The sequence below is a fragment of the Bos javanicus genome, chromosome 2, assembly GCF_032452875.1.
Source record: "Bos javanicus breed banteng chromosome 2, ARS-OSU_banteng_1.0, whole genome shotgun sequence".
Taxonomy (NCBI): Eukaryota; Metazoa; Chordata; class Mammalia; order Artiodactyla; family Bovidae; genus Bos; species Bos javanicus.
Window position 1 is genome coordinate 133,506,159 of NC_083869.1, and position 13,703 is coordinate 133,519,861.

Below are 13,703 nucleotides of genomic sequence, written 5' to 3' on the forward strand. Positions count from 1 at the left end.
TATTCAAAAGCAGAGACTACTTTGTCAACAAAGGTCCGTCTAGTCAAGGCTATGGTTTTTCCAGTAGTCATGTATGGATGTGAGAGTTGGACTATGAAGAAGGCTGAGCGCCGAAGAATTGATGCTTTTGAACTGTGGTGTTGGAGAAGACCCTTGAGAATCCCTTGGACTGCAAGGAGATCCAGCCAGTCCATTCTGAAGGAGATCAGCCCTGGGATTTCTTTGGAAGGAATGATGCTAAAGCTGAAACTCCAGTACTTTGGCCACCTCATGCGAAGAGTTGACTCATTGGAAAAGACTCTGATGCTGGAAGGGATTGGGGGCAGGAGGAGAAGGGGACGACAGAGGATGAGATGGCTGGATGCCATCACCTACTCGAGGACCTGAGTTTGAGTGAACTCCGGGAGTTGGTGATGGACAGGGAGGCCTGGCGTGCTGCGGTTCATGGGGTCGCAAAGAATTGGACATGACTGAGCGACTGAACTGAACTGAACTGTATGCCAGGGTTTATGCCAAGCTTTGACAAAACAAAACTAAATATTGCCCTCAAGGTGTAGCCGTAAATAGACTTAGGACTATTTTTTAATAGTTTAAAATTGGGTTTTTAAAAATACATTTTAAAACTGTATTTTCGGCTCTGCTGGGTCTTCACCGCTGCGTGGAGTTCTCTGGTTGCGGGGGCAGGGCTGCTCCCTGCTTGTGGTGCGTGGGCTCCTCCGTGTGGCGGCTTCTCCTGTTGGGGGCACAGGATCCAGGGTGCTCGGGCTTCAGCACTTGCGGCCTGTGGGCTTAGGAGTCGCACCTGCTGGGCTCCAGAGCACAAGCTCAATGGTTGTTGCTCATGGGCTGAGTTGTCCCATGGCAGGTGGGGTCTTCCCGGACCAGGGATTGAACCCGTGTCCCCTGCATTGGCAGGCAGGTTCTTTATCACTAAGCCACCAGGGAAAGCCGTAGACTTCTGAATTGTTAAAGGTAGTATTAGGACTTCGAAACAGCCCTTGTTTCTATAGTTGATTTTTCTTTTGGATTTTCAGTGGACTTGATGAATCCATCTTAGAGGAATGTCTCCAGTATTTGGAAAAGCAACTGGAAAGCAGCCAGGCTCGGAAAGCTATGGAGGACTTTTTCTCTGACAGGTGAGCTATGTTACGTTCTCCTCAGTGCGGATTTCTGAATGCCTTCCAGAAGCAAGGACTGTGTTGACCTGGTTGTTCTCTCAGGAAATACAAAAGCTTGCTTAGATGTTTGTACTTCCAGGAGGACTGGTTAACTGCTGGCGCCTTGAGGTTATTGGTGAAGGGGGTTGTTTTTGATTCACTGGCATTGTTGACTCACAGGTGATCAGTTCTCCTAGAGGGGATGAGATTGTGAGGAAATAGAAAAGGACGCTTTTTATGTGACACTTAACATGATTCTTCGATTTTTTTCCCCTCCTGCCTTTCAGTGGAGAACTCGTGCAGATCATGATGGCAACAGCCAATGAGAACCTCTCTGCTAAATTCTGTAACCGAGTTTTGAAATTCTTCACCAAACTCTTCCAGCTGAGTGAGTGACAGCTTTTAATAATCTTCTTAGGGGAACTTTGATGTCCAGTTAATGACTGTGCCTATCTTCTCCCCGAGTGTAACTACAGCAGAGGAATGCTAACAAGTGGAGAGAATTCCTCAGAGAAAGTTTGGAAGGAAGTCGAAGGCTTGCTTGGAGCCTTTCCCCCTTCCCTGGCTCATGGTCTGGGCCTCTTGCCTCCCCTCGCCCTCCTTCACTGACCATCGCCTCTCGCTCTGTCCCCAGCTGAGAAGAGCCCTAACCCAAGCCTCCTGCATCTCTGCGGCTCCCTGGCCCAGCTGGCTTGCGTGGAGCCTGCGCGTCTCCAGGCATGGCTCACCCGCATGACTGCATCGCCCCCCAAAGATTCCGATCAGCTGGACGTGATCCAAGAGAACAGGCAGCTGCTGCAGTTGCTGACCACCTACATTGTTCGGGAAAACAGGTAGAGCACCTGTGTTCATATCACGCGTTCCGACAGCCCCAGCAACAGGGCAAGAGCGTTTGCAGCTGTGTTTCCTTCAGCCTCAGTCCTGAAGCATTTGCAGCGATCCCGTAGCTCCCTCTCAGTAGACTTAAGGAATCTAGCATATCTCCTTGATTTTTCCCCTGAAAAAACTTTTGCAGTGGCTTCGTCTGTCAGTTGTAACACGTGTGATCGTTTTATGGTCTAGTAGTCCAAGTGCACAGCTTGGCTTAGTGTGTATGATCGTGCATTTAATGTTTAATTTTAAACGCCTCTTAGAAATTCTAAATTCTTACAAATTTAATACTGCTGATTCTTACTGAATATTTACCAGTGTGATGTTTCTTTTCTACCAGTCAAGTTGGGGAAGGTGTGTGTGCTGTGCTTTTGGGCACCTTGATCCCCATGGCAACAGAGATGCTGGCCAACGGTGATGGGACCGGTTTCCCTGAACTCATGGTTGTCATGGCCACCCTGGCTGGTGCAGGTCAAGGTGCTGGCCATCTTCAGCTTCATAATGCTGCTGTGGACTGGCTGAGTAGATGGTAAGAGGATGAAATGGGAGGATCGCATCTGTAGTTTACACCATTGCTCTTAAGGGGGATAATTAATTGCAGGCTATTTTTTTGTAGCTCAGAGTAAGTTTAAAAGAAACTTGAAGCTCTGTCTTTTTATTGGGATTATTCACTGTAGATTCAATCAGTTCAAGTTCAGTTTGGATTTAATCTCTACTCTTTTATTAGTAGAGTTTCTTGTTCATTATTCCTAGGACAAGTCTTGGGAAAGTGTACCAACTATCTCTGATAGGAACAGAACCCCCTAATCGCTGATGACCCACATAATTTCCAAAGAATGCCTTTTGTTCACTTTGTCTACAAATTGATGCAAGATACATGGAAATGCTTCCCTTCTTTGGTTCCTTAGATGATTTTGTGTCCCATCCCCCCCCCTTTTTTATTTGACAGCAAGAAATATCTGTCACAGAAGAATGTGGTTGAAAAACTGAATGCCAATGTAATGCACGGAAAGGTAAGGAGAGTGAGGGGAGCGATGGGTCCTGTCTTTGTGGCCGGGTGGAGGGAAGTCCCTTTCCTGTTGGTTTCTGTCCCTGGCTCCCCTGCAGAAGGGAAGGCCTAGGATCTCAAAGACCTCGAAGCGTGTCATCACCAAGTGCACGCCCACAGGCCTCTTCCTGGGGGCAAGAAGTGGTCTGGAGGAAATGTTCTGCGAAACAGACATCCAACAGAATCCTTCTGAAAACAGTGAATTACTGCTGTGTTTAGCTATTGGTATTCTCTGGGAAATTGTCTGCTGCTCCTGCATTGGGATTGTGTGCTCTGAGTGTCAGACACAGGTTCCCGTTTACTTCCTCAGCGCCAGTCCAGATGCTAGAATCGTTTATGTTATTTGGAGGTTCAGGCCACTGTGCTGAGAAAAAGGGTGGCAACTGGCAGAAATCTTGCATTTGAACATTTTCTCCCTCTACCCAACCTGCGAGCCTGTCATTATCGCTAATTTAAATGTTTTTCACTAATGGTTAAAAAAATGATTATGGCAGGGAAAAAAGCCAATGAGAGGTTACTCATACTTTAATACAATCTTTTTATCTTTTTTCTTGAGGTATAATTGACACAGATATTAGTTTCAGGTTTACAGCATAGTGATCTGACATTTGTCTGTATTGCAAAATGATCACAGTCTAGTTAATATCCATCACCATACATAGTTAAATTTTTTTTCTTGTAATGAGGACTTTTAAGACCTGCTCTCTTGGCGACTTTCAGATGTGCATACATTAGTATTAACTCTGGTCACCACGCTTGACATTTCATCTCCATGGCTTACTTATTTTATAACTGGAAGTTTGTATCTTTTGACTCACATCGCCCACTTCACTGAATCACCCTCCTACCCCCTGCCTCTGGTACCACCACTCTGTTCTCTGTATCACTCTAGTTTTTTCTTGAGTGATTTTTGTGTCTATCTCAACTTTATTTTCCTGGTTTACACCGTACTTCATTTTCTAAGGTTTTTAAATATATATACATTTATTTCGCTGTGCTGGGCCCTTGTAGCTGCTTGGGCGTTCTCTCATCACTGCGAGCAGGGGCTGCGCTCTAGTACCGTTGGGCTCTCTTGTTGTGGAACCTGGGCCCCAGGGCTCGAGCGCTTCAGTAACTGCAGCTCCCAGGCTCTAGAGCGCAGGCTCAGTAGTTGTGGTCCATGGGCTTCATTGCCCCGTGGCTTGTGGGATCTTCCTGGATCAGGGATCAAACCCACGTCTGTTGTGTTGGCAGGTGGATTCTTTACCACTGAACCACCAGGGAAGCCCTATTTTATGATTTTTTAAAGAGTTGTCTTTGTGCTTAAAGGATGAATCATACTGATTCAGTACAGTTTCTTTAATTTTTAAAGTTTTTAAATTTTTTGGTTACCCCATGCAGCATATAGACTCTTAGTTCCCTGACCAGAGATCAGACCTGCATCCTTGGCATTGGAAGTGCTGAATCCTAAACCACTGGCCCCCAGGGAAGTCCCCGTGCAGTTTATTGGCCAGCCACTTGCTGTTGTAGTGCGAAGAGCTAAGGAAATAGATAATTAAAACATGTTATTTTTCTTCTCTGCTTTTTGTGCTGTTCCTTTGATCTTGAGCTTTATCGGAAAAAGCGTGAGAAAACACAATTTGCATGATAATGGAATGTGGAGAACTGACCTTTCATGGTGTGGTGGTCTTCTTTATAGCACGTGATGGTCCTAGAGTGCACCTGCCATATTATGTCTTACTTGGCTGATGTCACCAATGCCCTGAGCCAGAGTAACGGGCAAGGCCCGAGTCACCTGTCTGTGGATGGGGAAGAGCGGGCGATCGAGGTGGACTCTGACTGGGTGGAGGAGCTGGCGGTGGAAGAGGAAGACTCCCAGGCCGAGGATTCAGTAAGTGAGGTCACCACCACAGTCATGGCTGACCGCCACTTGCAGAGCTCACGTTAACAGGCCTTTGGCCTTCTTTTTTAGCTCCTGTGAGCTTCAGGACTTTGCCCAGTCCTTGTTGCTTATTCATAGCTTTCATGATTAATGCCAGGCTGATTCTCCAGGCCTGCAGAACAAGTGGTAGGACTCTACCTCCTAGAGGAAGGACCCTTAAATAAGCCTGGGCCTTCTCCCATCTGGAGGCACGTGTCCTGCAGTTCCAACTGGCTGTTGCATCCAAAATGGAGTTTCAGAGACGAGAGTTTTTCAGGGGGATGGTGTGAGCTGCGTTGTAGAGAAAGCATAAGATTTATTTTTTTTCTTAGCCACAAAACCTTAAGGTCTTATCTGAAATTACATCACATTTATAGCCTGCAAGCTGTCTCCAACTGGAATAGGTTTCTCCTAGTCATTTATGAAGTCAGTGGTTTATTTTCCATAGAGTGTGTTTTTGTGGGTGCCTGTGTGGAAGGATGTATTTCTGATTAAAAAAAATTTATTATCTTTGAAGGATGAAGATTCCCTTTGCAATAAACTCTGCACTTTTACCATCACTCAGAAAGAATTCATGAACCAGCATTGGTAAGAGGAGTTTTTCCTTTTTGGTGGGGCTTTCCAGGTTGGTGTTGGGGACTTCCGGACTCACTGCCTGGCTCTTATTCTTTCCAGGTACCACTGTCACACTTGCAAAATGGTCGATGGGGTGGGCGTGTGCACGGTATGTGCCAAGGTGTGCCACAAGGATCATGAGATTTCCTACGCCAAGTATGGATCTTTCTTCTGTGACTGTGGAGCCAAAGAAGATGGCAGCTGTTTGGTGAGAGATTAGGACATTCTCTTGGCTCTAAAGGGTGACTTGTTAGGGATACAGATGTGTAAGCCAAACTGGGAACTTCCCACGTCACCCTCATGGTGTCCTGGGTCAAGGACCAAGTTCTGATTCTGTCAGTGATCAGTTGCACAGTCATGGCCTAAACACTTCACTTAGAACTGGAACTTGCAGTATCCTTAGAGATCTTGCAGTTTTTTCAAAGACCTTACCCCTACCCCAATTTTAAGACCTGTCGTTATGAGTGGGTGAAGTGTTAGCTATTAGGTGAATACCACAAAGATTAGAATTCAGGCTTTTGGATATTCTTTAAATGGTTAGCCAGTCTCCCCTTTGAGTCAGATTTTTCCTCTGAGATCTTAGGCAGTATTTCATCTGCGCTTGTGACAAGAAAGTGGGGGCCTGTGACATTTCCTGTCCCTAGGCTTTGGTGAAGCGAACTCCCAGCAGTGGCATGAGCTCCACCATGAAGGAGTCAGCATTTCAGACTGAACCCAGGGTTTCAGAGAGTCTCGTGCGCCACACCAGCACCTCCCCGGCGGACAAGGCCAAGGTCACCATCAGCGACGGAAAGGTTGCTGACGAAGAGAAGCCCAAGAAGAGCAGCCTGTGCCGCACTGTGGAGGGCTGCCGGGAGGAGCTGCAGAACCAGGTGGGCCCTGGTGGAGGAGCCGCAGAGCTGGGTGGGCTCCGGCGGCGCACAGCGTGGGAGCAGAGCGTGGAGCCTGGCACGGCGCCCTCCTTCCCGCCCCACCAGTGGTGGCTTTGTCCTCCAAGGTTGCTGATGTCCAGCACGTGAATAGCAGGCGTGTGTGTGGTCCATCCCTGCGTCATAGGGAGTGTGTGGCTGAGGAGTGTTTGGGGCTTTGTGTGAAGGTGGGTTTTAGTTGTGTGATGCCCCGGGGCAGCCTTTCTTGGTGCAGGCCCCTCATCTGCAGCACAGGGCACAGAAAGCGGTGGGTGGTTGTTGGGTGGGGGTCGTCTCAGCCTCCCGAGGGGTGCATGCCTGGACGCGCTCTGGATGTCTCACTGCGCGGTGGGTGTGTGGAAGCAGTGCTCACCAGCAGGGGGCCCCTGGTGTAGTCACCCAGTCGCATGCTGACTGGAACCAAATCCAGCGCTCGGACAGAGTGAAGTGAGGGCTGGAACACACACTTGCAGTGAGGAAGCCGGGTCCTGGGTTCTGTAGGTCGCTACTGGCAACATGATGATGAGTGTGACCCGTTCTTTTTCTTTTTTTTTCACTTGTGTATTTGGATTTTTCTCAGGCCAATTTCTCCTTCGCTCCTCTCGTGTTAGACATGCTCAGTTTCCTCATGGATGCCATTCAGACCAACTTCCAGCAGGCGTCCGCAGTGGGGAGTAGCAGCCGGGCCCAGCAGGCCCTCCGGGAGCTGCACACAGTGGACAAGGCGGTCGAGATGACGGACCAGCTGATGGTGAGTGGTCAGCGTCGGGGCCAGGGGCACGCGGGAGCCAGCACATCCGCTGGGAAGCCAGAGGCGCTCGATGCTCCAAGATGCATCCTTAGAAAGTCACCTGTGGGCGTTCAGAGCCTAGACTGTAAGAACCTGTGACATCCAATGTGAAAAACAGCATGTGGGGTACGTCTTCTCACGGAGGGAATCGGAGGTCACTTGGACCAACAGCGAATAAGTCTCCTTTTCAGTTCACGTAAATCTGTGAACCCCTGTGGGTGAGGAGTGACGTTTGGGGGCAATTTTAATAGCTAGGAATGTCTTCTGTATGTAAAATAGAAGACCTCCTTGTTGTGTCTTCTCCCTTGAGATTGACATTGCATGCAGAAGTGATGCTGTCCTCTTGGGCTTGGAGCCTGTTAGGTGTCTTCCTTTAGTTCTTGCTGTGACGTGGGTGCTGAATTCTAAGTCGTTGTCCACTGTACGCCTGCTGCCTGGCACTGACTGTAGGACTCCTGGGGTGGTCTGCTCGGCCTCTCAAGCAGCTGTGTAAAATCAAACGGTAGGACTTCTCTGGTGGACCAGTGAGTGAGAACCCGCCTGCCAAGGCAGTGAACGTGGCTTTGATCTCTGGTCTGGGAACTGCCATCCCCCATGTGGGAGCTACTAAGCCCATGTGCTGCAGTTACCAAAGCCTGCAAGCCTAGAGCCCATGGTCTAGAACAGGAGAAGCCCTGTGGTGAGAAGCCCGAGCGCCGCAGCGGGAAGTAGCCCCTGTTCACAACTGGAGAAAGCCTGTGTGTGGCAGAGAAGATCCAGGGCAGCCAGCGTTAAAGGAGAAAGGAAACTTGCGCACTTCTGGAAGGATAGTATAACAATGAGTGAGGTGCACGGATGGATCTCACAGGGTGACTGCTTCTGAGGGAGACATGGGCACTTGGTAGCACACACACAGACAGACACACAGATATTCTGACGTTTTACCGAAAATCGGTCACCGTTGGGAATTCCCTAGGTTCCAGTCAGTCGGACTCTGTGCTTCCACTGCAGGGGGCCTGCGTTTAATCCCTGGTCAGGGAGCTAAGATTCTGCAGTGGCCAACCTCCCTCCCCTAAAAATCAGTCACAGTTTTAGAGCAGTGGTTTTAGACTTGCAGATATTAAAGATGAAGCTAGAAAAATATTGGGATGGTGTTGGTGATCCATAAGGTTGCTGACTTTTAATTTTATTGGGGTAAATCAATGAAAAAAAACACTATCATCATTATCATTTTATTTTTTAAAGGGCATTTTGGAATTCGTGGTGGTCCAGTGGTGAGGGTTCAGTGCTTTCACTGTTGAGGGCCTGGGTTCCATCCCCGGTTGGGGAACCGAGATCCCACAAACTGTGTGGCTTGGCCTAAAAAGAAAGACAGAGGCGCTTGTTAACACTTAAAAAAACCCAGCACTCACGTTAATTTAGTTCTGTGCAGCACTTACTGCATTGTTCTTATTGCACTGACGGTAATTTTGATGAATTAACTCTCCATGGATTACGAATCGGAAACTATTGCTCTTTAGTGAGTAAATTGCACATTATTTCAGTCATATGAACAGTGTGTGTATGAATCCACTTGGTCTATTTTGCCTTACTACTGCCTACTCTCTCTGCGTCTGTCTTTGCCAGGTTCCCACGTTAGGCTCCCAGGAAGGTGCCTTTGAGAACGTTCGGATGAATTACAGCGGAGACCAGGGTCAGACCATTCGCCAGCTGATTAGCGCCCACGTGCTCAGGAGGGTGGCTATGTGTGTGCTCTCCTCCCCTCACGGGCGCCGCCAGCACTTGGCTGTCAGCCACGAGAAAGGCAAGGTGGGTCCTCCAGTCCCCTCCCTCTCGTTTGAGATCGTGCTTGTCTGAGGTGCCGAGCAGAACACATAGGGGACAACACTCAGATTGGCCCGCCAGGAAAACGTCTATTTTTCCGAATTCTAGCAAAGCTTCAGGGACAGATCTCAACAAGCTTTTCTGCTAGAACCCTGAGTTACTTTATTAGACTCAGAACTAGTATGACTGGAACAGAGACTAAAGAGTCAATTCCCACTCTGTGAGTCAAACCCCCAGGCAAGGTACGGACTGGAGGTTTCCTAGGACAGTGTGGCTTGCAGTCTTTCTCAGGTTAGCCACGCTGGAGGACACAGTGGAGAGAGGAGAGTCTTCCTAGGAGGGCTCAGTGGTCCTTATTTAGTTCTTCCCTGCGCTCCCAGCCCTCCTGAAGACCCAAGGAAGTTTATGGAATTTTATAGAACAGGAGAAGTTAGAGTGTCTTAAGCTGTTCTGTTTTCCAGCGTCTTCATTTGTTTTATCTTTACATTAAGTGAAAAAGAAACTAGAGATAAAAGTAGCTCTAACAGACTTTCAAAAACATTTTCGTAGAAAAACAAGAAGGGACAGTAGTATACGGGACCGTTGAGTGTCTTATGGACAGACTATGGAGTTGGCTTCTTTGGTCACCTCTAGAAAGAAGAAATGAAGGCATGCCATTCTTTAAGCCAGAGAAAATAGAGGCTGATACTGGTCTTGGGTTTTTGAAGAGACTTGCTCACAAAAACAGCCTCCAGATCAGTAGCTCTAGTGAAGGAGCTTTTGTTACTGCTGGTGTTCTCTGAGAGGAAGAGGGTTGAGAATAAATCGGTAATTATTCCCTGGCAGATCACTGTCCTCCAGCTCTCAGCTCTCCTGAAGCAAGCAGATTCCAGCAAAAGGAAGCTGACTCTGACCCGACTGGCTTCTGCCCCGGTGCCCTTCACTGTGCTGAGCCTCACAGGGAATCCTTGCAAAGAGGACTACCTGGCCGTTTGTGGGCTGAAGGTAATCCTGATCCAGTTTGGTTCTGTTGAGCTATAGGTCACTGTGACCTTCTCTCCTGTTCTTAGCTCCACTTTCTCTTACTCATTGTTGAAATTGGAACTTAAAAGCCATTGGGAACACGAAAGAAGTCTCTTGAATTTCTTCCATGTCATCCAGATTTCTCTTCTATTGGAAATAAGCTTTGTGTGTTGACAGCTGAATGTGTTACTCGACGGTCTGAGTACTGTCTGGAGGCGGGGAATGCCGGGGAAGAAAAGGCAGTGTCAGACTCTGTGAATTAGCCTACTTTCCAGATCGCCTTTTAACCATTCTGTTCCTCCACCCGTGTCCAGGACTGCCACGTGCTGACCTTCAGTAGCTCGGGCTCCGTTTCGGATCACTTGGTTTTGCACCCCCAGTTGGCCACAGGGAACTTCATCATCAAAGCCGTGTGGTTACCTGGTTCACAGACCGAGTTAGCGATCGTCACCGCAGACTTTGTCAAGGTATAGGTACAGCTCTTTGATTGTCTGGTCTTACAGTGGTTTTGCTTTTAAATTCAGAATGCATGGTCTCCATTACGTGTGCCAGCTTCTTTTAGACATGAAAAATTAAAAAACCCTAACGTTTCGTTACTTTCTGTCCTGTTGCTGAGCAGGAGCTGTGCGTGTATAGGTGATAGAGAATTGATCCTGGTTCAGTCTCTGCTGTACTCAGCACACCGCTCTTCATTGCTGTTCTTGGTATAGCGTTTGTTTCTGTGTCTCCTCTGCTCATTCCTTAAGAGAGAGTGGAGAGAGACCTTGTTTATCTTTGTGTGCTCAGCGCCTAGCACTGACGGGCGTGTGCTGAGTGGAGGAGCGCCCTCCCTCAGCCCTGCCGCTTCCTGCACGCACCGGGAGCGTGTGGGCCTGGGGCTGAGGTCGACCTCCCTCATCTGACCTCTCTTCTCTCGCAGGTTTATGACCTGTCGGTGGATGCCTTGAGTCCAGCCTTCTACTTTCTCCTGCCTAGCTCAAAGATAAGAGACGTTACCTTCCTCTTCAACGAGGAGGGGAAGAACATCATTGTTATAATGTCCTCGGCGGGGTACATCTATACGCAGCTCATGGAGGAGGCCAGCAGTGCCCAGCAGGGGCCCTTCTATGTCACCAACGTGCTGGAAGTCAACCACGAGGACCTGAAGGTTAGGGCACGCGGCGCCGCTTCCCCCCGGGCCGGGGCTCATCAGCCAGCGGCTCTCTTAGTGTCTCTCCTTTAACTTCTACGTGACCGCAAAGCTCTAGTTCTTAAGGGTTAGACTTGACGCTCCTTTATTCTCATAGTGTTTTTAGGATTTACCACGGGGGTCTCACGCTTAGAGAATGAGAGCCCTTAATTACGGTCTAGAGTGAATGACCAGGGGCGTCCTGGTGGTCCAGTGGTTGAGAATCCACCTGCCTGTGCAGGGGGCGTGGGTTTGATACCCGTCTGGAAAGATTCACACGCCGTGGGGGCGCCAAGCCCACGAGCCGCAGTACTGAGCCTGCCGCTGCAGCTACTGAAGCCCGAGTGTCTAGAGCCTGTGGTCTGCAGCGAGACCTCACACTGCAGCTAGAGAGCAGCCCGTGTTCACAGTTAGAGGAAGCCTGCATGTATCGTTGAGGACCCAGTGCAGCCGGAAATCAAGCAAAGCACCCGAGTACATTAAAAACAAACAAAATGAACGGCTGGCCGCAGTGAGCGCCAGCGCCCAGGCGGCCCGAGGACTTAACGCGAGTGTTGTGTCTGTTGTGACAGGACAGTAACAGCCAGGTGGCAGGCGGCGGCGTGTCCGTCTACTACTCGCACGTGTTGCAGATGCTGTTCTTCAGCTACTGCCAAGGCAGGTCGTTTGCGGCCACGGTCAGCAGGACGACTCTGGAGGTGTTGCAGCTCTTCTCCATCAACATCAAAAGGTGGGGCTCAGCACTTACCCTTGAACTTCCACAGCGCCCCTTGTTCAACAGGGGAGCTTGCCCTTCCCGGGGACTCTCCCCTCCCTGCCTGGGATCTCTAAACTGGGCAGCATCCGGCGTCGCTGGGTTGGCCAGTCTGCATGGTTTGTCCCCCCAAGCTGCTGGAGGTAGTTTGTGGGGGCCACTGTCACTCAGAAGGAAAAGCTGTACTCAAGGTAGCAAATGCGATTTTAATTTGATGAGAGAGTTTTCTCCTGGACATTCCTGCTGCCCTTGAAGTTTCCCTTCTGGTTGGGGTTGGGGTGGGGGTTGATCAGTAAATAGAACATGACGTCAGAGCACGGGCATGGTGGCAGTTTGGGGAAGCGGGGGCTGCCATCAGGCTTCCAGAAGATAGGGGTATGTGAGGTAGAGGGTGTTTTATTTAAGGAGGAGGCAGAAAAGGTTTACGGTTTCTTCCCCTCTTTTTCTTTTCTGCCACCGAAAAGCCATTACAGCACTTTCTCTCCGCTGTCTATTTTGTGAATCAGCTGGTTTGGGGTGAAATAAAATGGATGCCATTCATTCATAGCTTGATGTGCTTGGAAATTCTTAGAAGGACAATGGGTTGTCAGCCTTTGGCACCTCCGTGGGCCTGTGCACTTGTTAGCCTTAGGCCCACAGGGCCACCGATCCCCTCAGACAGGGGAGAGCCTGAACCAGGACTCCCGCTGGGGCATGCATTGTGTGTGAGACTGCATGTGGCTCAGACTAAAACTGGGGCTCCTGGGTAATTTGAGTCCTCGGGTGGGTATATTTCTCTGAGAGTCCAGTAGTAGTGAGGGTGTCCTTCACTACTAACGAAAGAGCTGTTAGACGGTGAGTGACACCCTGCCCGGCCACTTCTGTCGTCCGCAGTCCCAACGGTGGTAGCAAGGCGCCTCCCGCTCTGTGTCAGTGGTCTGAGGTGATGAACCACCCTGGCCTGGTGTGCTGTGTCCAGCAGACTACAGGCGTGCCCCTGGTGGTGATGGTGAAACCAGACACTTTTCTCATCCAGGAGATTAAGACTCTTCCTGCCAAAGCAAAGGTGAGTGCCATGTTCCCCCGTCGCTTGAGTAGACCGTGACCCTGCCCTGTTTTTGTACGTGTATATCCCGTCCTTTCCCAGCTCTCCTGACAAGAGACCTGTAGAAGAATCTGCTCCTAGACGCCTTTTCTTTGCCAGCCTTTTGCACTCCCCCCGTTGACCGTGAAGCCAGTGGCTTCTCTGCCTCGTCTGTGTAGGTCTTGGGAACTTCGTTCCGTAGGTGTGGGAACTAACACGGCCTGTCCCCGCCTCCTAGATCCAGGACATGGTGGCCATCAGGCACACGGCCTGCAACGAGCAGCAGCGGACGACGATGATCCTGCTGTGTGAGGACGGCAGCCTGCGCATCTACATGGCCAACGTGGAGAACACCTCCTACTGGCTGCAGCCCTCCCTGCAGCCCAGCAGCGTCATCAGCATCATGAAGCCCGTCCGCAAGCGCAAGACAGCCACCATCAGTAAGGCCCCGCCGCCGCCGAGGCGTGCCCGGGGAGGGGACTCGGGGTAGACGGTCATGGTACCTGTGAGCAGTGGGGCTGGGCCTTCTTCAGTGCTAAGGGTCTGCACTTCCAGGGCAGGGGGCGTGAGTTCAGTCTCTGGTCGGCTAAGATCGCAGGTGCCTTGTGGCATGACAGAAGAAAGA

The 13,703-nt window shown here is 49.8% G+C and overlaps 1 protein-coding gene across 5 annotated transcripts in view; it reads left to right on the plus strand.

Moving 5' to 3' along the window:
* Positions 1-13,703, plus strand: part of UBR4 (ubiquitin protein ligase E3 component n-recognin 4) — a 136,845-nt gene that overhangs the window by 47,370 nt on the left and 75,772 nt on the right. For all 5 annotated transcript variants that reach the window (XM_061395037.1, XM_061395067.1, XM_061395058.1 and 2 more), the window contains exons 30-46: positions 1,035-1,136; positions 1,445-1,545; positions 1,792-1,990; positions 2,368-2,556; positions 2,977-3,040; positions 4,754-4,945; positions 5,493-5,563; positions 5,651-5,798; positions 6,235-6,462; positions 7,079-7,249; positions 8,894-9,076; positions 9,917-10,075; positions 10,408-10,560; positions 11,013-11,240; positions 11,834-11,991; positions 12,889-13,060; positions 13,317-13,518. In XM_061395037.1, coding sequence (XP_061251021.1) covers positions 1,035-1,136; positions 1,445-1,545; positions 1,792-1,990; positions 2,368-2,556; positions 2,977-3,040; positions 4,754-4,945; positions 5,493-5,563; positions 5,651-5,798; positions 6,235-6,462; positions 7,079-7,249; positions 8,894-9,076; positions 9,917-10,075; positions 10,408-10,560; positions 11,013-11,240; positions 11,834-11,991; positions 12,889-13,060; positions 13,317-13,518 — 2,720 coding nt within the window. The remainder of the gene's footprint in view (positions 1-1,034; positions 1,137-1,444; positions 1,546-1,791; positions 1,991-2,367; positions 2,557-2,976; positions 3,041-4,753; positions 4,946-5,492; positions 5,564-5,650; positions 5,799-6,234; positions 6,463-7,078; positions 7,250-8,893; positions 9,077-9,916; positions 10,076-10,407; positions 10,561-11,012; positions 11,241-11,833; positions 11,992-12,888; positions 13,061-13,316; positions 13,519-13,703) is intronic.